Source organism: Vigna angularis, chromosome 8, assembly GCF_016808095.1.
Source record: "Vigna angularis cultivar LongXiaoDou No.4 chromosome 8, ASM1680809v1, whole genome shotgun sequence".
Taxonomy (NCBI): Eukaryota; Viridiplantae; Streptophyta; class Magnoliopsida; order Fabales; family Fabaceae; genus Vigna; species Vigna angularis.
The window spans coordinates 15,556,604-15,576,752 of NC_068977.1; the positions used below are offsets into that span (position 1 = coordinate 15,556,604).

The 20,149-nt window shown below is 35.5% G+C and overlaps 3 protein-coding genes across 3 annotated transcripts; 2 read left to right on the plus strand and 1 right to left on the minus strand.

Moving 5' to 3' along the window:
* Positions 1-2,568: 2,568 nt before the first annotated feature.
* LOC108345127 (pyruvate kinase, cytosolic isozyme) lies at positions 2,569-4,996 on the plus strand. Its single transcript, XM_017583700.2, has 3 exons — positions 2,569-2,916; positions 3,202-3,663; positions 3,950-4,996. Exons 1-3 carry the CDS (start codon positions 2,695-2,697, stop codon positions 4,760-4,762), a joined length of 1,497 nt encoding a protein of 498 aa, XP_017439189.1. The 5' UTR covers positions 2,569-2,694; the 3' UTR covers positions 4,763-4,996.
* A 431-nt stretch (positions 4,997-5,427) lies between these two features.
* Positions 5,428-6,896, minus strand: LOC108345442 (E3 ubiquitin-protein ligase MPSR1). The gene has a single exon (XM_017584037.2). It carries the CDS (start codon positions 6,657-6,659, stop codon positions 5,691-5,693), a length of 969 nt encoding a protein of 322 aa, XP_017439526.2. The 5' UTR covers positions 6,660-6,896; the 3' UTR covers positions 5,428-5,690.
* Positions 6,897-12,749: 5,853 nt separating this feature from the next.
* Positions 12,750-14,106, plus strand: LOC108344372 (probable serine/threonine-protein kinase WNK7). The gene is made up of 4 exons (XM_017582821.1): positions 12,750-12,815; positions 12,859-12,913; positions 13,126-13,465; positions 13,572-14,106. The coding sequence occupies exons 1-4, from the start codon at positions 12,750-12,752 to the stop codon at positions 14,104-14,106; spliced, it is 996 nt and encodes a 331-aa protein (XP_017438310.1).
* Positions 14,107-20,149: the final 6,043 nt, after the last annotated feature.

Consider the following 20,149-nt stretch of genomic DNA (forward strand, 5'->3'; position numbering starts at 1 on the left):
CACTCATAAGTAGCGTATATTCGCATTTAATATGGTCATTAAACGTATTAATTAGCCATTAATAATATTTACCTTTCTTGATTAGTGTTTGTCTGACAGCTGGTCGGTTGCATGTTTTAGCTCTGGATTTTCCTTAGCCGATCGGTCACCAGGTATAGTACAATATATATATATATATATATATATATATATATATATATATATATATATATATATATATATATATATATATATATATATATATATATATATATATATATATATATATATATATATATATATATATCCTACTTTTTAAAATGAAACTATTTAGTTTATTATAATAATTTTAGTAATTGTAAATTAAGTTATAATTACCATTCAGTTTAAATTATTATGATTATTTTTAGTTTAAATTACAATGTTTTTATGGTTATTTTTGAATAAAATATTTTAATGATATATTTGAACATTTTGATAAAAATTTATCATTTTTTTTATCCTACTTAAAACAATTAAAATATTTGAAAGAAGATTATAAATAAATATTGTTGATACAAAAATATAAACATCTCAAATGATATCATACATTGTCATGAATAAGAGTTTGTAACTAATAAAAATTTATTAATTTTAAGAAATTAAGAATAAGATAAGAAAAGTAAAATAATAAACCGACAAAATAAATAATACAAATGAAGGTTTTAAATCCCTACAATAACATAGTTATAAATAAAGGATGTTTTAAACATTCAGAAAATAATAATAATTACTTATAAGAGAAATTAAAACCCTTCACAATATAAATCAAATATTAGAAGTTGTTGTAAACCTATATAGTATGGATTTGATGAATATATCTATGGGGTTTAAAAACACTCTCAAATTAATTTGCAAAAAATAAAAACTCCCGCAATTTAAAATAAAAACATCGGTAACTTAAAATAAAAACATCTCCAGAATAAATTTTTTGTAGTGTAAGTTGCTATCATTTTAAATCTTTCACCTTTGAAACCAGTACAATGTAGATATCATTTTAAAACATCTCCAGAATAAATTTTTTGTAGTGTAAGTTGCTATCATTTTCAATCTTTCACATTTGAAACCAGTACAATGTAGATAGAAAAACTATATAAGTAGCTAAAAGGAAAAAAGGAAATTTGTTTAATATGATAGATTTTAGTTGGATAAAGTTTTAGTTTAGCATATTTTGTAGATTAATAGATTTCACCTTGACAAATGAAATAATAAATAAATAAATTTCTCCTCAATTAATAAATTTTCGAGTTTTTTTTTTTTTAAATCGTTATGATGATCAATGGACTAATTTATTTACTTCCGATTTTTATCAAATTGAATGTTTATTTATAAAACAATATCATTTATTTCGTAAATCAAACTTTCTCATGCGGCTTACTCACCCTATAAAGATTTGTTTCTTATAAAAAACTTATCTTTTACTATAATTACTTAAAAAGAACACACATTAAGATAATTTCACGAGTTAATGAAATTGTTTTTACACGTACAATACAGAAATATCAAATTAGTTTTTTTTTCTGACTTTTTAACTCGTCAAACATTATATGATCAATATTCCTTTAAATGTTATTAAAATATTATTTTGTTAATTTTATACTAGTTTATTGCTTAATATATGATACAAATAATAGTTTATAGTAGAATTTTTAAAAAGCAAAATAAATATATTTGACTGAAAAATAAAATTTATAAAATTTATGAATAAAATCACTTAAACTTTAATAGTAATATAAATTTATCTTACTTTTAATATATCATTTTTAGTTTCATATTAAAATATGTATGCGTAATATAATACTTGTATATAAATTGTATTAACTGAAAGTACTTATCATAAAAACAAATTATTTAAGTCATGACCGCCATCTTTGTTGATACGATGTGTGAAAATCTAATATTTGAAATTAAATTAAAACTAGGATGGATTATTATCGTAATAACATTATAATTAATTTATCTAAAGAAAATAAAGAGATCTTCAATTTGATATAATACCAAAAAAAATTCAAAATTTAAAGTATATCACAATTAAATCATAATACATGTGAATAGTTAAAATTACGGTTATCATTTTTGAAGATAACCTTACAGATAAGTAGATTATGTGACATTAATCTTTTAAGGATTTTATCATAATCTTTTATCTTCTATGCGAAAACCATGGTTACAATATTTTCCATTGCCTATATATACAAGGGACTCGTCTCACGGTTTTTACTCCTCTTAATTGCTTCAAATCTTCTTCCTCTTCTTTTTGGTGAATTCAGATTCTTCTTGCTTCAAGTTTGAACATTTTCGAAGCCAATTACACGGTACATTATATTCGATTTGATTAATGGTTGATCACATCACGTGTGAACTTTATGAGCATATTCGTTCTATTTCAAAGTTTTAACCGTTAAAAGTTGATCGTGCATGATGATTTGTATAAGAAAGCACAATGATTTCAGGGACAAATTTGCTTGGGCTTCAAGCTAATTTGTCAAACAAGTTTTGTAGCATCTTGCCCTGCCCTGTACCTACACATATATTCTTGTGCAAGTGTCAAAAAATGGTTCATAGATGAACCCTTTTTCATGTTAATGTAAAGTTCTTATTTTTCGTGCATTATTTGTGTGATCATTTAGCAGGACCAACACGGTACATTGATATCTAAGGTCTGTGGGTGGAAGAATGGAGAAAAAGGGTGTGAAGGCAAAGACGAAGATCGTGTGCACTTTGGGACCATCAAGTAGGTCTGTGGAGATGCTGGAGAAGCTTCTCAAGGAAGGGATGAACGTGGCTCGCTTCAACTTCTCTCATGGCTCTCACTCTTATCACCAAGAGACCCTTGACAATCTCAGGAATGCAATGAACAACACTGGCATTCTCTGTGCTGTCATGTTGGATACCAAGGTTTCAAAACTCTTTCACCTTTTACCTGCTTTTTCAAGTTACTTTGTCATGTTGTTTTCATTCTCGACTTTTTTCATTTTGGTTACATTGGTAAAAGAATACTTCAAGTAGGTATACATATACAACAAATTCAAATGAGTGAATTGTTCTTTTTGGGGATATTCTTTGACGTGCTTCATGGCATTGGTGGTGCTTCTTTGAGAACTTCATTCTGCATTGATGATTTGAGAATGATTATTTGACATATTTGGTGTTTGTGTTTATGTTTGATAAAAAAAATGGCAGGGTCCAGAGATCAGAACTGGGTTTCTGAAAGAAGGGAAACCTATACAAATCCATAGAGGACAAGAAATCACAATTACAACTGATTACAGTATAAAGGGTGATGAGAAGATGATCAGCATGAGCTACAAGAAGTTGGCACACCATTTGAGTCCAGGGAGTAATATTCTGTGTGCTGATGGGACAATCAGCTTCACTGTCTTGGAATGTAACAAGGAGAATGGCCTGGTTCGATGTCGGTGTGAAAATTCTGCAGTTTTGGGCGAGAGGAAGAATGTTAATCTTCCCGGAGTGGTTGTTGATCTTCCAACCTTGACAGAGAAGGACAAGGAAGACATTCTGGGGTGGGGGGTTCCTAATAAGATTGACATCATTGCTCTCTCTTTTGTTAGAAAAGGTTCAGACCTTGTAGAGGTCAGAAATCTACTTGGAGAGCATGCAAAAAACATACTTCTTATGTCCAAGGTATCCTTCCATCCTATTGTCAAATCATCAAATGAAATATCAACCTTTCTTCAAAGTTGCTAAATAAATGCAACAGGACTTGTTTTATTAGAGAAAATGTTTGTTTTTACCTTTGTTTTTTCCAAAATTACCTATAGAAATGTCCTGTTGTTTTCACTTTGATTCCCTTTTCAAAGATTCTCAAGTTACTTGAAAACAAGAAAAAAAGGATAAAGCAAAAAGCTCCTATCCTACATTGATCAATCTCACAAATTGTACTTATTAGTCATCTTCTTGTCTTTGTCAGGTTGAAAATCAAGAGGGCATTGCCAATTTTGATGAGATACTTGCAAATTCAGACGCATTCATGGTGGCAAGAGGCGATTTGGGAATGGAAATTCCAATAGAGAAAATCTTTCTTGCTCAGAAAGTAATGATTCACAAATCAAACGTACAAGGCAAGCCTGTGGTAACTGCCACCCAGATGTTAGAGTCCATGATCAAATCACCCCGGCCTACGCGAGCGGAGGCCACTGATGTTGCCAATGCAGTCCTTGATGGCACTGACTGTGTTATGCTTAGTGGGGAAACTGCTGCAGGAGCCTATCCAGACATTGCTGTCCAAACCATGGCTAGAATCTGTTCTGAAGCGGAAAGTTTCATAGACTATGATGATTTGTTCAAAAAAATTATGGAAACAGCTCCCACTCCAATGACTCCTTTGGAGAGCATGGCTTCAGCAGCAGTCAGGACTGCAAAGTGCATCAATGCTGCTCTAATCTTAGTGCTGACTAGAGGTGGCACCACTTCAAAACTTGTGGCCAAGTATAGACCCGGCATGCCTATTCTTTCTGTGGTAGTTCCTGAGATAACCACAGATTCTTTTGAATGGTTCTGCAGTGACGAAGCTCCTGCAAGGCATAGTCTTATCTACCGCGGCCTAATACCTGTTTTGGCCACTGGTTCTCTTGGAGCCTCCCAGACTGAGTCAACACAAGAAACCATAAAGTTTGCTCTTTCATATGCAAAGGAAAATGACTTGTGCGCCCCTGGAGATAGTATTGTAGCACTGCTCCGAGTTGAAACCTCTACTGTGATCAAGATACTGGATGTTTCTTAACTGAAGACAAAAGTCTAGGACTAGGACTGATACCTTGTTTTTCTGTTTAGTATTGTTTTTGTTTTTAGGCTTGTTTTTACGCTCTTGTAGTTTATTTTTCAGAAAATAGCTCTTTGCCTCTTTCGGATTTCATTAGAGGGAATCTCATTTGGGAATTAAGCATTAATGTATTGTTAGTCCTGTAATTTGAGCATTACAGAATTTACTTTTTGATCTTATGAAAATCTAATTTAGATCCTGTCTTTTACAACAATTAATCTGGTCTCTGAATTTGACGTCACCGCTAATTTGGTTCTTGAATTTGACAGTCAATTTGATCCTTGACATTAGAAATCAAATTCAATGTATAAAACAATGAGGGACCAAACTAATTGATTGATAATTGCTAAAGTCTGGGATCAAATTGACCAATGTACAACAATATTAGGGACCACATTGATTGATGTGAATCAAAGTTAAGAACTAAAATATCAGTTAGAGATCATGTGCTGAAAGTAGTTTTTGTGTATTTTTAAAAACTAATATTATTGTTTTCTCGGGAACTAAGCATTACCATGTTCATTTTCCTTTTAGATTGGTAAACAACAGAATGCACTATATTTTACCAGAAAATAGTACTGAAAAAATATTCTTTTTTTTGTAAATATTTACAAACATATGCGTATTTGAGTTGTACAAGAAAGTAAGACTAGGAAATCTAAAACATACATAGAATTAGGAAGGACTTAAGAGGCATGGCAGTGTCTTCTGATGAGGATGAAGACTAGACCCCAAAAGGGTTTAATTAAACGGTTAACTGATGCAATTTTAGCCAGAGCATTAAGTTGTTTTAGCTCTCAGCGACTGCGACTGTATCACAATCACAGTAACAGCTGCATCAATCGCATGTGTGCAATTTCCTACAAGCATAACAACAAGAGAGTTTTGATCAGGGAGAAGGAAGAAAATTGCTGAATGATTGCAGCACTGGAAACCAGTTCCTCCTTCCATTTCTTGGTCTCTCTTCTCCAGCTCTGACTAGCTCACTGTTTTGATTTTCAGTTCCATTTCCCACATTGGCTTCAACATTTGAATCCTCATATGGCATCTGAAACCTGCATACTGGACAAGAACCGTGAAGTTTTAGCCATGAGACAATGCAATCATCATGGAACATATGCTTGCATGGCATCTCCTTTGCTTCATTCCCAACCTCAACATCCTCCAAGCACACTGTGCACTGCAACTTCTCCTCACTAGTCACACTGGGCAACGCTTCAATTGCTGCCTTCTGTGCTGGAGGGTTCACACTAGCATACCCACCAGGACCAATCTGTGCCAAGTGTTGCAGCAACAAATCAAAGCCAGATCCTACCACAAGGTCATTCAGGGAGCTCCCAACAGCATTGTTCTCATTTGGACTACTTGTGTGGTTCATGTTAGGGCCTCTCACAATCAGTGCACCTTCATTGAATGGATCAATCACAAGTATGCTGCTGCCATCCATGTTCCTATTGTCTTCAAGATTTTCAGACTCAGACACCATCCTAACATGAAGTCCTCTGAAAAGATGCATCATGTAGGATGAAGTTCTTCTTCTTCTTCCAAGCACAAGCTCATTTTCCATCTGCTGCTCAACCTCTTCTTCCTCCCCCCTTGAGCTGCTTCCCCCATGTGGAGCAATCCTTGCTAGAGAAGGACTGAAAGCACCCATCAAACCAAGAAAAATTGGGGCATAAAGTGAGAACACCCAAGCTGACCTCAAGTCAATAACATCATTCTGGTCCCTTAGGTTCTCCATTACCTCAGAAACCTCTGTCTCGCAAAATGGGCATATGTTCTCAGTATCACTAATTGGGTTCACCATTTTAGAGCATATGTTGCACCAATGCACACCTTCCATGTCATTATTCTCCATCTCCCTTTCTGAACATAACTTGTGCCAATCTTTTCCCTTTCTTGTTTATCTAAATGTGCAACAATAATAGCTGATCAATAATAACCATTCAATGAAGGTGCCTTCTTTTCAAAATTTAAACGTATTTGGTAATCCTCTCTAGATACCTCATGTCATTTTCTGGAATACCTTCAAATGTAGCATAGTTGAAGCACCTTCATCCGAGGAAGAGGAGAAGAATCTGAAAGAGAGATGTTATTGCAAAGAACAAACAATGAAATATAAATTAGGGTTATGTGTGATTACCCCATTGGAAAATCAGTTACATAAAATAAAATGTGGTTGTCAACATACTAATCAAAAGGTTATTCATACCATTTTTATTTTTGGGTAGTGAAAGTGGATGAAGAATTATCATTCCATCGTGTAATGCCATCTTATACCCCTTGCAAATGTTCTTTTTTAGTTTTGGTTTGTTTTAGGTGGGAGGGTTACACCAATCATTTTTTGCTTTATTATGGCTTTTTAAGGTTAAATTAGAATTCAGTTTTTGCTTGATTCGTTATTACTATGCAAAGATATGTTGATTGGGAAGATAAATTTAGAATGTACTCTTTTTTAGCTTGATTATTACATGTTCATTTCAATATGGAGTTTTCTAAATTTAATGAGAACGAATTTAGGAGAAAATTAACCTTTAATTAAAAACTCAATCTTCATATGAAGGATTTGCCTCCATGGATTTAGAAGAGATATTTTACTGTGCTATTATGAGCTAATTTAACTCATACTCTTAAACTCCATATCATGCGATTAGTGTCCCACCATGGAATTTTAATATTTTCTTCTAAATTATTAGAAAAATTAATAATTTTACATTACTTTGAAATAAAAATTAATACATAAATTAAAAGTAAACAGTGTTATTACTATTCTAACCTGACGATGATCGAGTTTTTTTTTTCTATCTGTATTTTTTAAATGTTGAAAATAAAAAAATTCAATTCAATTATTTATTTATATATATATATATATTGAAATATCTCTTTGCATAATGTTTAATTAGTTGACCATCTTATTTCTTTCTACATCAGAAAAGTCGAATAATTTATGTTTACATATGGGTACTTAAGTGCGGCAATTAATTCAAATGTTGATATCACTACATGATTTGAATGCACTTTTTACGTACCACGTCCGGAATATTAATAGATATGTGAGACATTTAAATTAACTAGGAAAAGAAATCAAATTTAATAGGACAAAATTTATTAATACAATAAAAGTCAAGGACAAGGTGATAAAAAAATATCACCAAGGACAAGGTGACAAAAAAAGTCAAGTTCGATAGGCCAGTATGGTAATTCAACAAAAAAAAAATGCAAGTTGGAATGACATCTTTAACTCGAGAGCCTAATATAATCCATCTCACTTAATTCAATTAACGGCAAGCCAGTTTCGACATCATTAAAAAAATTAAATATAAGATATTTGCCTTCACTCATCCCTGCATGTTAGCTCAGTTAGTCCGTCAGTCACACATCATTATAAAAAACCTAAATGTAAGAAACTCGTTCTTGCTCAGCGCCCGTCCACCCAATCTGATATGGAATAACATGCCTAAATAGAAAGGACACTAAGGACTAAACAAACAAGAACATAAATGGAATTAAAAGTACAACAAATGAAAACGAGAAAGGAAAGGAAACTTAAAAGAATGAAGTCACACCACTTGGAAGGATCCAAGATAAGTGCAAGGCAAGATCACCACTTGTTCTTCACAAGATAAGATCCAAGATTCAGATTAAGAGATAGATTTTATCTCAAAGAAAAAATGTAATTTAATTTAAATCACTCTTGTTTTCATTCAATGAAAGGTGTGTGTTACAAAGGAGACCAAAGGTTACTTATATAGTACTAGGAGAGGAAGTAAGTTGAGTAAACTAAGGGATGTGGGACTTAGAGACCTTAAATATGAAATGTAACGTATAAAATAGGTTTTAAGTCCCACATCTCTTAATTTTACATCATCATAAGGGAATATAAGCTACCTAAGTAACCTAAAGATCAAAACTAAAGTTATACAAGAAGTAACTTCCATTACAATCAACTAAAGGAGAAAGACTTATTTATTCTTCTTTTTTTTAATTCAATATTATGTGAAGTCCCACATTGCTTGCACTTTAAAGAGAATAAGGATATATAACCTTCCCTACAACCAAACTAAGAGAAAGAAACTAGAAAGGAAAAATACAGGTCTATGAAAACCTATGCTACTAAAGGTCAAATTACATCCATAAAACCTATCTACTCTTTTTATTTCTTCACGTTTTCCTCAAGTCTTGACCCGTTTATGATCATATCATCCTCCCTAAGTTGGAAAGGATTTGACCTCAAATCTTGAAAGACTTACACAAAGAAAAGAAATCAGTAACTCTTGGATCAAAGGTCATTCTACAATAAGCATTAAATAGAAGTTTAATTACTTTTTGTCTTCCAAACAAAAGTATATAAACAAATAAAACTACAAGAAGGTCTCCTTAGATTTTGATTGAATTTTTTGGTGAAAATTAGGAGACCTATTTTAGAAAAACTTTAATTTTTATATTAAGTTAAATGTAAACAAAGAGATAACACTAAATTAAGATGTAGTTTGGAAATGGTTTTTGAATAATGCAAATAAGGGAAAAGTAAGGTGGGATATTCTCACAAAAGAGTTTGGGAACAAAGTGCGAAAACTTAATAATGGGAGAAAAGTGAAAGAATGGAAAAACTCTCATAAAATTGTTTAGATAATTTAGAATTATGGGTGGGGAATGTGCCTTGAGTAGCACTTCCTCTAAGACTCTTGCCTTCGCCTTTCCTCTCACAAATTCTTCTTGCTCTCCCTTTGCTTTCTCCTCTCTTTCACTCGTCTCATTTTCTTCTTTTGTTCTCTCATCTCTTTTCTATGTAATCTTGAAGAACCTCTTTATGAGAGATTAAACAATTGAGCTTGAATCACTCCTTTTCTTCACCTCTCTTGGACTTGATTATTAGGTGGTCCTTATGTATATCCTTTGGAGTTAGAGGTTTCAATATAATCTTGCACCCTTGGAAAGTAAATGACATCTTATTAGTAAGAGCATTATGTTGAACATTTCTATCAAATTGCCAAGGTCTACCTAATAGGATGTGAGTTGCTTCTATGGGTACAACATCACAGAGAACCTCATCTTAGTACTTTCTTATGGAAAATGAAATATGGACTTGGTTATTGACCAAGATTTCACCCTCCTCACTTAACCATTGAAGCTTGTAGGGCTTGGCATGCGCGATAGTGTAACTTGAGTTTGTCTACTACACGTGTGCTAGCCACATTGATGTAACTCCCCCTATCTATTATCATCGAGCAAACATTGCTAGCTATAAGACATCTAGTGTGAAAAATATTTTCCCTTTAAGTTTAATCAAAGTCCTTGTGGACTTGTCCCAATAAACGTCTTATAACTAGCAGGTCTCCATCAAATGAAATCACTAGAGGAAGAAGAAAAGTGAGAAGTGTGTGAAAGTGAAGAAGGAGGATAATCATTGGTGACAACCTCTTCTCATTTAATGCACATTGCCTTTTTGTTGGGGCATGAAAATGCAATATACCATGGCCTAAGCACATGAAACATTTCATTTTACTAGAGCGTGAAGGTGACTTAGGCTTAGAAGAAGGCACATTTTTAGTAGAATGATGACGAGGTTTATTAGAGTTCTCCTTAAAAACATTTGTATCCTTCTCCTTTGATGATGATTTTTTGTAAAAAAATGTCTTTGGAAGCATTTGAAAACTTGTTGTGGTAGGACTCTTTTATTAAAATTTGTTTTTCCACTTTCAGAACCTTATGTACCACAACATCCAAAATTTCATCATCATGAAGTTCAAAAATATCTTATATGTTTCTTTTGAGACAAATAATAAATCTAGCTATCTTGGCTTGATCGCTCTCAATTGTATTAATACAATGTAGGAGCACTTCAAGCTCACGAACATACTCCTCCACACTTCATCTACCTGGATTAAGTTGTTGAAGCTTAACCAAGAGTTCCCTAAGTTAGTGAGGAGGTATGAAGCGTTGGAATAAAATGTGCTTGAAATGTTCCCAAGAGCTCGCATGTGATCCCATGGTGGTTAAGTTCATCCTATATAACCATTGCATGACATATCCCTCTAAAGCTAATGTAGCTAATTTTACACACAAAGAATTATCTACATTATACAAATAAAAAACTTGCTCTACTTTAGCTACCCAAACTAAAAAAAAAAAATAGAAGGATCTTTTTTTTCTTTTGAGAGGTGGCAAGTTCAACTTTGGCAATTGAAGAAATTTATCAAAAGCTCTATCTTCTTTATGCTTCTTGGAAGGACAATGACCACGAGGAGAATGCTTGAGCTCTTGGTGTCCATATCCTTGCTTTCCTTTCATCTTGAACTCGTTGGCCCTCCGCATATTAAGAGAATCAAATTGATGCTTAATTTGTTTAAGCGCTTTTTCCATGTCCAATTTGCTAGATGCACTTCCATTATAACTATCTCCTTTTGAGGAGGATTGTCTTGAACTTGAAGACATGTTTGCAATACAAAACAGAAGCAAAACTCAGAAAATAACAGGTTAGAATACCAGCAAAAAATCAAAGAAAACAACAACACACTCCTTGGTTTAATGCACACGATTTTGCCCAAAAGAAAGGGAATGACCACACCAACTCACTTGTAATCTTCACTCAAGATAGAATTGTTTCTCAAAGTCCTATTTCAGAATACTTAAACAATAAAAAAGACAAGTGAAAGGATGTATAATCAACCTAGACACATACAAGGACACAATTCAAGAGACATACACTTCAAGAGGCCAAAGAATCAATTGAAAACTACCAGACAATAATGTAAAAGGAACATAGTAAAGCAAGAAAAGTTTCAACAAAAAAGTGGCAACAAACTAAAGTACTAAAAGAGACAAAACAACAAGTAATATGAAGGAATCAAAATAAAGGAACAGCTGAAAAAATTGAAACAAAAGAATGCACACAAATAAGAAGCAATTACATTAAAAGCTATTTGCATACATGAAGAGAAAGATCTAACACTAGTAAAAAAATTGGATTTAAAATCGCACAATAGGCCTCGTTTTTAGCATAACCGAAGCCTATTAAAACACGGTGGCATATTTGTAAATTAGGCAAACTTTTATGACTTGGTTCACTGTAAACCGAGACATATACAACATACTGCCTCGGTTAACTGGGGACCCGAGGCAATATGTCATGTCCATCACTGCTACATTTGTAAAAAGTTGTTTATGCTTCGGTTGGGTGGTAAGCCGAGGCATATAAAAAGTTTTTCTGAGTGTTTTGTCATACGTTATTGGATGAACCGAAGCATATAGTGGTTTATTGTCCCGTTTATTTGATTAACCGAGGTAGTAGAGGCTGCTTTACTTTACTTCCAGGGGCGTAAAAACATTTTACCCTACCTTTGTTCCTATTTCTTCTCCCCACAAAACTGGTTTTTCTACTTCCTTGGTCACGCCTCCATTGCTCTCTACGGCGAAGCTTTTGTTCGACCATTTCTCTTAGACGAAGCATCCTCTCATGCGCGTTGGTGCCTCCGTTTCGCCATCTTCGTTGTTGCATTTTTGTGTCGCGTTCGTGCCTCCATTCTAGTCATCGTCGCCGCTGCTCCGCCACCCTGCACCGGTGGACTTCAACGCTTTCTCCACGGTGTTCTTCGATTCGCAATCGCACGCTGACGAATCGGAGAGCTGGATTTCGAATAAGAGTTTTGTGTCGTCGGAGCGGCGATTCGCCTCCAACGGTGGAAGGTTTGAGAGAGAGGAAGGTTATTGAGTTTTGCTGATTCAAATGACTGGAACAAGAAGAAGGGCAAATCCAACGTTGGTAGCGAGAGTGTTGATGCTGGTGGAGGGAGACCAAGGCTTGTTCTGCAACCTCGATCTTTGTCGGTGTTTAATGAAAGGGGGGTGGGAATGTGGAGAAACCTAAATGGGTTAAGGAGACATTCGGAGGTGATGCCTTTATGAAGAAGGGTTTTGGGTCTTCAAATGGAGGAGAAACAATTGCGGCATGAGAAGCATTACTGGTATGTCAGCACCCATGATGTGGCTTACTGGTCCTGCATTTTCTGATCTGGTAACATGGCAATATGATTCCATTTGGGTCTTTGTGTTTGCAGGATGTGAGCAAAGGTTTAGTGGCCGAAAGTATATTTTCGTCAATGGACGGGAAAGGCAAGCAGACTGAATTTGTGTTGTGTGTGGTGATGATAGATCAGATGACGACATGTTTGAAATAGTCAGTAGTGCAATTTCAAGGAATATTCTTGCCTCCAATGCTTCTATGTTTGCTTGCACAGTTGGACAAAAGCCAAGCAAAGCAAAGTATTATCTGGATGATACAACCGAGGTAACAAACATGCTAGAATCTTTGGCCGAATAATCAGATTCTTCAACCTGCATACAAGAAGCTAGGGATTCTTCAACAAAGAAGGGTCTTTCTCCATTTCGGCATATTGTTCTTCCCAAATTGGGAGCCTCTGAAAGTCGTTGTATGGTGTTAGAAGGTCCTTCTAGTGCTCGTAATGGAGACATTTCAATGGATCTTGGTGACACCTTTGAGCTTCCAGCGATCATTATATTTGATAAATCCACTGATGATGCATCACGTTCTACAAGTGTTGAGATAAGAAGGCAGAAGAGAGGTGATATTTTCTTCCTAAAAGGTGAAGAAAATAATAAGAACTTTGTATCATTGGTTCTGCGGATAGCTGATCAAGGAGGTCAGTATATAACTTATAAATCTTTTATACTCTATAACAACTATGTTTAAATTTGTTGGTCAAAAGTTACATGCTTTGGTTTTACATGCTTTCGTTTTCTACCTTGATAGTGACACTATTGTCTCAATTTCAAGCGAAATGGTTGAGCAACTTGAGCTTGCTGATCAGAATGTTAAATTCATAGCTGAGTTAATAGATTTGTTATTGATGAATCTGATTGCTGATTGGAAACCCTGTGTAGCATTTGATCACTTGGTTTCTCTTATTAATAAACAAACTCGTGTGAGCCAACAAGGAGAATTGGAGTTAGCAAAATGCACAGGCAGCTCAAAAAATTCGACTGAAGATTTAGGTCCCTCTACCTCCTTTGCAATATTAGCTATAAAAGGAAACCTTGATAATATCGATATCGATGGGGCTTTATGTGATGAGTGCAATGGTCTTCAGAAAGCAACCAAGGCAGATGATCATAGCTCTGAGAAGTCGTATGCATCTGCAACAACTGACTTCAATGATAATAAGTTTTCCACGGTTTCATTTATGTCTGCTAAATCAGAATTTGATGGAGGGAGTAAATCTTCACCTGCATCTGAAATTGAGGCATCTTTTGATCGTAAGAGCAAGTATCAGTTCAGGTTTCTCTGATTTAGATGATCATGATTTTTTTAATTGGGATGTAATCTTCGTGGTAACATTTGGGGCGTTTGCAGAGTATGTTTTCATAATTTTTTTCTTTCTTTTGCTTTTCTTTCTTCTATTATATATCACAAATATTTTTGGGAGAATCTCGTCATTATTTTCTTTTTCAATTTTAGTGCTATTTAGAAAATTTTAATAAAAATTAACTTGAACTTCTATTGTAAGAAATATTATGCTAAGGGATTTTAACAATTCAGTGGCAACATTTAATTGTGTATCCACTTTAACAATTTGTAGGAATATATCGATAGGAAGATGAAGGACATACTGCCTCGGTTCAGAGGGAACTGAGGCATAAAGTCCTGAAAAAAAAACGAAAAAACCTACTGCATCTATTCCTTTGGAACCAAGGCAAAATCCTTCATCATTTTGCCTCGGTTCACAACCGAGGCATAAAAGGATAGACTTTTTGCCTCGCCTGAATATGCCTCGGTTCAAGAATCGCTGTCTATGGTGAAAATAACCGGTGTCGTTTCCTCTGACTGCACTAGTGTAAAAATGAGTGGAAATAATTTGGCATGCTTCAAACCAATATATTATGTAAATTGATGTAAGTAGAAGCTAAAATACTGATGTCAAACACACACAAGGCCAAAAGGAAGTCTCAGTTAGAAGCAATTAAGCAAAAAAAATTTAAAGAGAATTTTTGGTGATTGATGTAGCACTTTGTTTTTCAGTTTCGGCTAAGACAAGGCAAAGTGTGTATGTATGTTTGATCAAAGTGAAGTTTGTGTTTGATGATTACTTCTACTAGTGCAAAACATACGAGAAAAGCATACACACTTAAATCCTAATTTGATCCATCTCAATTCAGCATACAAGAATCAATGATGCAAGTGACTCTAGCAAGTGAAATTCATGAAAATTTCTAGAAAACTCCTAAAGAGGAACCACATATGACTCAAATCAAGGGTTAAATAGAAAATAAAGACTCAATATAGACCAACCAAGACAAGAAATAATAACTGAAAAGACAAACAAAATAGAATTTAGAAGCCTACTTGTTGAAGACTTCCAACAAGAGTTTGTTGCTTTGATATTCAGATTTTCGTAGGTAGTAGTCATTGGTTAAAGTCAACCTCTCAAAGTAGCCATGCTTTTTCAGTTCTTTATAAAAAGTAAGTTATACAAACTTTCTAGCGACACTTTTGATAAAGAGAACATTCGGTGAATTTCTTCTTTGTTTCTAACATCCACTTTTGATTTGTATATGATGGAGCAGGTAGATACTTGACATAGGTAATCTGCACAGAGTCAAGTAGATATGCATGCAAGCAGATATATCATTTTTCTTATCACTTTTGTTGTTGTGAGACATTGTGCATTTAATGGCATTTGATGCGCGTTCAAAACAACTATAAGCATTTTAAATTTTTATCGGTCGATTAACACTAGATCGTTTAAGCATTCTAAAGAAGATACTTGGCAGTTCACGAGAGTTTCATCGTTTGATGAAAACTTCGATTAACATATGGTATCGTTTAGCCTATGAAAGGTTTTTCCTTACAATGCCTTATTTAGTAAGTACTTATTTGATTCAAGAACATGTTTAGTGAGATATCTTTCAACATGTGTTTTTGGACAATGTTGGTACCTTTTAGTACGTTTACCAAAAACATCATTTTATAAATCATAGTGAGAGATCATCTAGCTTTCTTTAGCAAAGTATAACACGAGTGCATTTAGCAAGACTCTCATTGATGCATTTAATAGGAAAATCGTTTAATAGTGTGTTTGTTTATGTATTACCACATTTTTTAAAGCTTTACTTAAGGTATTTAGATTTCACAAAGCTTTTTCATAAACCATGAAGCCCTCTCACCTTACTCACAGTCTTAGGTATAGGCCAGTCTTGGATAACCTTGATGTAAGACCCGTAATTTTGGGTCATGGTGGGGACATGGTGGTTACCCACCTTTTTCATTATTGGAAGCATTTATTGAAGGTGCTTGGGTACGGGGAAAGCTTATCAAGGTGAGAGCTTTCATTTTGGCATGTGAGAAAGAGAGAGAGAGAGCAGCCAAGGGAGGAACCCTTTCTTCCATTTTCCAGCCGTCCAAAGAGCACCCATGGGAAGCTATACCAACTTCTGTATGGCTGAGAGGAGGATCTGGTTGGGCATCTGGTGAGAGGGGAGTCCTTGCAGCAAGATCTGGGAGAAGAAGTGAAGAATTGTTGAGGTTGCAAGGAGATCTTGATCTGCACATCTGGGAGGAGATAGATCCCAAAATTTACAAGGAAGTCTTCAAGAGGTAAGGGGAGTTTGATTTATTTCATTAATTGTTGGTATAATCTGTATTTTGATGCAAATCTGGGAAGAAGGGGATGAAAATAAGGTTTTCTGGGTTTCTCTGGATCTACGCGATTCTGCAGAATTCTGCAGAATGCGCGAACGTCCAACTTTGGTGAAAATTGGACGTTCGTCCAAATGGTGCTCGAACGGTCGGGCAATTTCTGAACGTTCGGTAATTCTTCTGAGCGTCCGCCCGAATTAGCAAACTTAGGACGTTCGTCCAACTAGTGCTCGATCAAATAGTGGTCGGCCAAATTATAACTTGTAGAACGAGCGTTCCCTCAACTAGTGACCGTTCGGTCTTGCCTCCTCCAGTTACGAGCGTTACGATCGTTCTGGGCTTGATCTGTGAGCGTCCAGTTCTGTATTCTCGTGTAATGAGCGCAGCGTTCGTCCTTATGTTAGTTGAATGTTAGACGTTCGTCAATGATATTTATCCAGTGAATGAGTTGTTGGACGTTCGTACTTAGTTTAGTATTCGAATTGTACAGATTGTGAGCGTTCGTTATCAATTGATATTCTAGGTTTCAACTTGAGCGTTCGTCCCTAAATTGGCATCCACTATAAGTAATCTTGGGCGTTCGGTTTTGAGTATTAGTGATTGCAGTCGTTCGTTCTTAAAAACAGAATTTTAGGTTTGAATCCTGAACGTTCGGTTATGAGTGTAAGTGAGCGTTCGGTTTATGAGTGTAAGTGAGCGTTCGGTTTATGAGTGTAAGTGAGCGTTCGGTTTATGAGTGTAAGTGAGCGTTCGGTTTATGAGTGTAAGTGAGCGTTCGGTTTATGGGTGTAAGTGAGCGCTCGGTTTATGAGTGTAAGTGAGCGTTCGGTTTATGGGTGTAATTGAGCGTTCGGTTTTGAGTGTAACTGAGCGTTCGGTTTTGGGTGTATTTGAGCGTTCGGTTTTGGATGTATTTGAGCGTTCGGTTTTGTGTGTATTTGAGCGTTCGGTTTTGGATGTAATTGAGCGTTCGGTTTTTTGGAATATTGTGAGCGTTCGGTTTTTAAGTTGTTTAAGTTTTAAATATTGAGCGTTCGCTTATGTTTGATTTAAGGATCGTTCTGTTAGCTACTGAATTATGTCGTTCGTTCATGCTTCTTTTAATGTCGTTCGGCCAAGTGATCTAGGGTTCGACTAAGTATCAAAACGTTCGTCCTTATCGTGTCCGGATTAATGGTGTTTGAATTGACGCGTTCGTTCTTGGAATTCTTGGGTAGCAATCTTGAGCGTTCGGCTTTAAGTGTTCGGTTTGGATATTGGACGTTCGACATTGGTTTATTTGTGTTTGTGAACGTTCGTTCTTGAGTATATTAATCCTCAGGAAGTACTCGTCAGAGGTATTGTTACGACTACGCTTACTCTTGAGCGTTCGTCTGTTGGGGCTCGGTTTAATAATATTTGGTGTCCATAGGCAGCGTTCGGTCGTTGATGATGATGGATCCCAGAACGTTCGTTCGGACAGCATCAGAGTTGGAAATAGCGTTCGGCAATAATGCATGTATCCGTGGGAGTATTTTGAAACAATTATTGAGAATTGTTGGTTATTTCCTTGATCCAATTTTGGTTTATTTATACATATTATTGAGAATATGTATGAATTCGTAATTGAGCACGTTTATTTTGTTGGAGGTGGTACATACACTATGTTATTTATTTGTAACTTCGTCTGTCTTTTGAGCATTTTTGCTAGTCTCATGCGTGAGACTGAGATTCGAGTGTCACCTTCTTCTGCGCGAGGAGGTGAATGTCTCGCCCAATGACTTCGGCTTGTGTTGAGTATAGTGCATCGTTACGCGTAGTATCGATGTTTTTACTCGTTAGTCCTTGAGGAGTCGGGGAGATAGGTCTGAAGTCGCGATGGAAGACGGCTCGGGTCGCCTGTTATTTAGAGCAGGTTATGACGACGAATTACAAGTAAACGACATTAGTTTATGAAAGACTAGTTGGCATCGTCATGTGGATCAATTTATCATGGGAATTGTTATAGTTTATATGTATTGGGTTATGATGTGATGCTTCTGGTTATTCACCTTGCACGTTGTGGCTGTGGTTCCAACCGTGATGATCGTACTAGTACGGGAGAAATGGTAATGCAGATAAAGCTGGATTTGGAATAATTCTTCGAGAGAGACGGAAAGTAAAACTTGTTGGGTCTATAGGTAGTAGCGTGCGTTATTATTAGTGACGTCCAGTCTTGGTATTATTTACTTTCGGGTAGTAGTCGTTATTAGGTAACGGTTGATCTTGATGTTAGTTGTTCTCAGGTAGTTAGTGTCCGGTCGTATTTTGGTACCCTGTGGTTTAGTTTGATTACGTTCAGTCAGTACTGAGGTGTTCAGTAGAGTACTCTAGGCGTTTAACCCTGACTCAGGCGTTCTTTATTCTAGTGTTCTGTCTTGTAGCGATGGTTCTTAGAGAATGATCTTTATTGGTGATGTTGCTTTGAGGTTGCAATCATTTATGGGGGGTGACCGGCCTTGATATTCGTTGAGGTAGCGATCTATTTATAAATAGTAATTAGTCGTGAGGATGCATGATTCAGGCAGTGATCCTTCATAGGTAGTGCTCGGTTTGGAGGACGCTTGTCTCAGACATGGATTGTTAACGGTTAGTGGTCGTACGTAGGGAACATCCGGCCTCGATGAGGTTACCCTCAGATAGTGTTAAATCCAGTAAAGTGATCAATTAAGTGTTCGTTCGAATAGTACTTAATCTGTGGTGCGCGAGGCTTGATCTTTGAGCGATCGTTTGAAAAGTGTTCGAAATAATGGTAATTGTCCTAGTAGAGTGCGCTGTCTCAGCGTGAAGTCTAGTGTTTGATCTTACTTAGCATTCGGTCTCTTGATGTGCGACCTAGTAGTATCCGGTCTAATAGCGTTTGGTGTTTAGTGTCGAGCCTAAGTGATCAACCTTATTGTTAGTGCAATCAGTATTCGATCTGGCGTTCGGTTTCTAGCGTTCGACCTAGTGTTTGATCTCAGTGTTCATTATAAGTGTGTTCGGTCATTATGGTTTTCTGAGTTTAGCGTTCGGCTCAATTGTGCATGATCACCTAGCGTTCGTAAATGGAATTCAGCCTAATAGTATTCATTAGATAACGCTCGGTAGATGGTGTTCTGCAGATAGCGTCCGTCCAAATAGTATCCGATTAGAAGGTTTGGGGAATAGCTTTGTCCAATAGCTCATCATTGTATCATCCGTATGAGTGTCTAGTAGAAGTTTGGTATGTTGGTGTATGGGAATGTCTAACCTAAATATTACATGATGATTTTATCAAAACAATTATGCATATTTTTATAAATGATATATTTGCATGTTAGCTCACCCTTACTTATTTTGTGCATGTATTGGAAAATCATGTTTTTGCGATGATCGTATAACGTTTTTGTTATACGGGAGCAGATGAAGAGATGTCGCGTGATCTGGTGCAAGTGCAGGAAGAGATGGAAGAGTGTAATTGAAGGATTCAATGTTATCTTTACTGTTTTGTCTGAGCTGTAAAATTTGTATAGATTGAGCTTGAGGTTCGGGGTGTTACCGTAACTGTATTATTGTAATATTTCAAGTTTTGATTTTTTAAAAAGGGCAAAATTTTTTTTGGGGTGTTACACTTGACATTTTCCTCATCAACTTGTATTTCTTTAGCACTCACAACGCTAATAATATTTTTTAGGGTATTCTTTGTATCCATAACT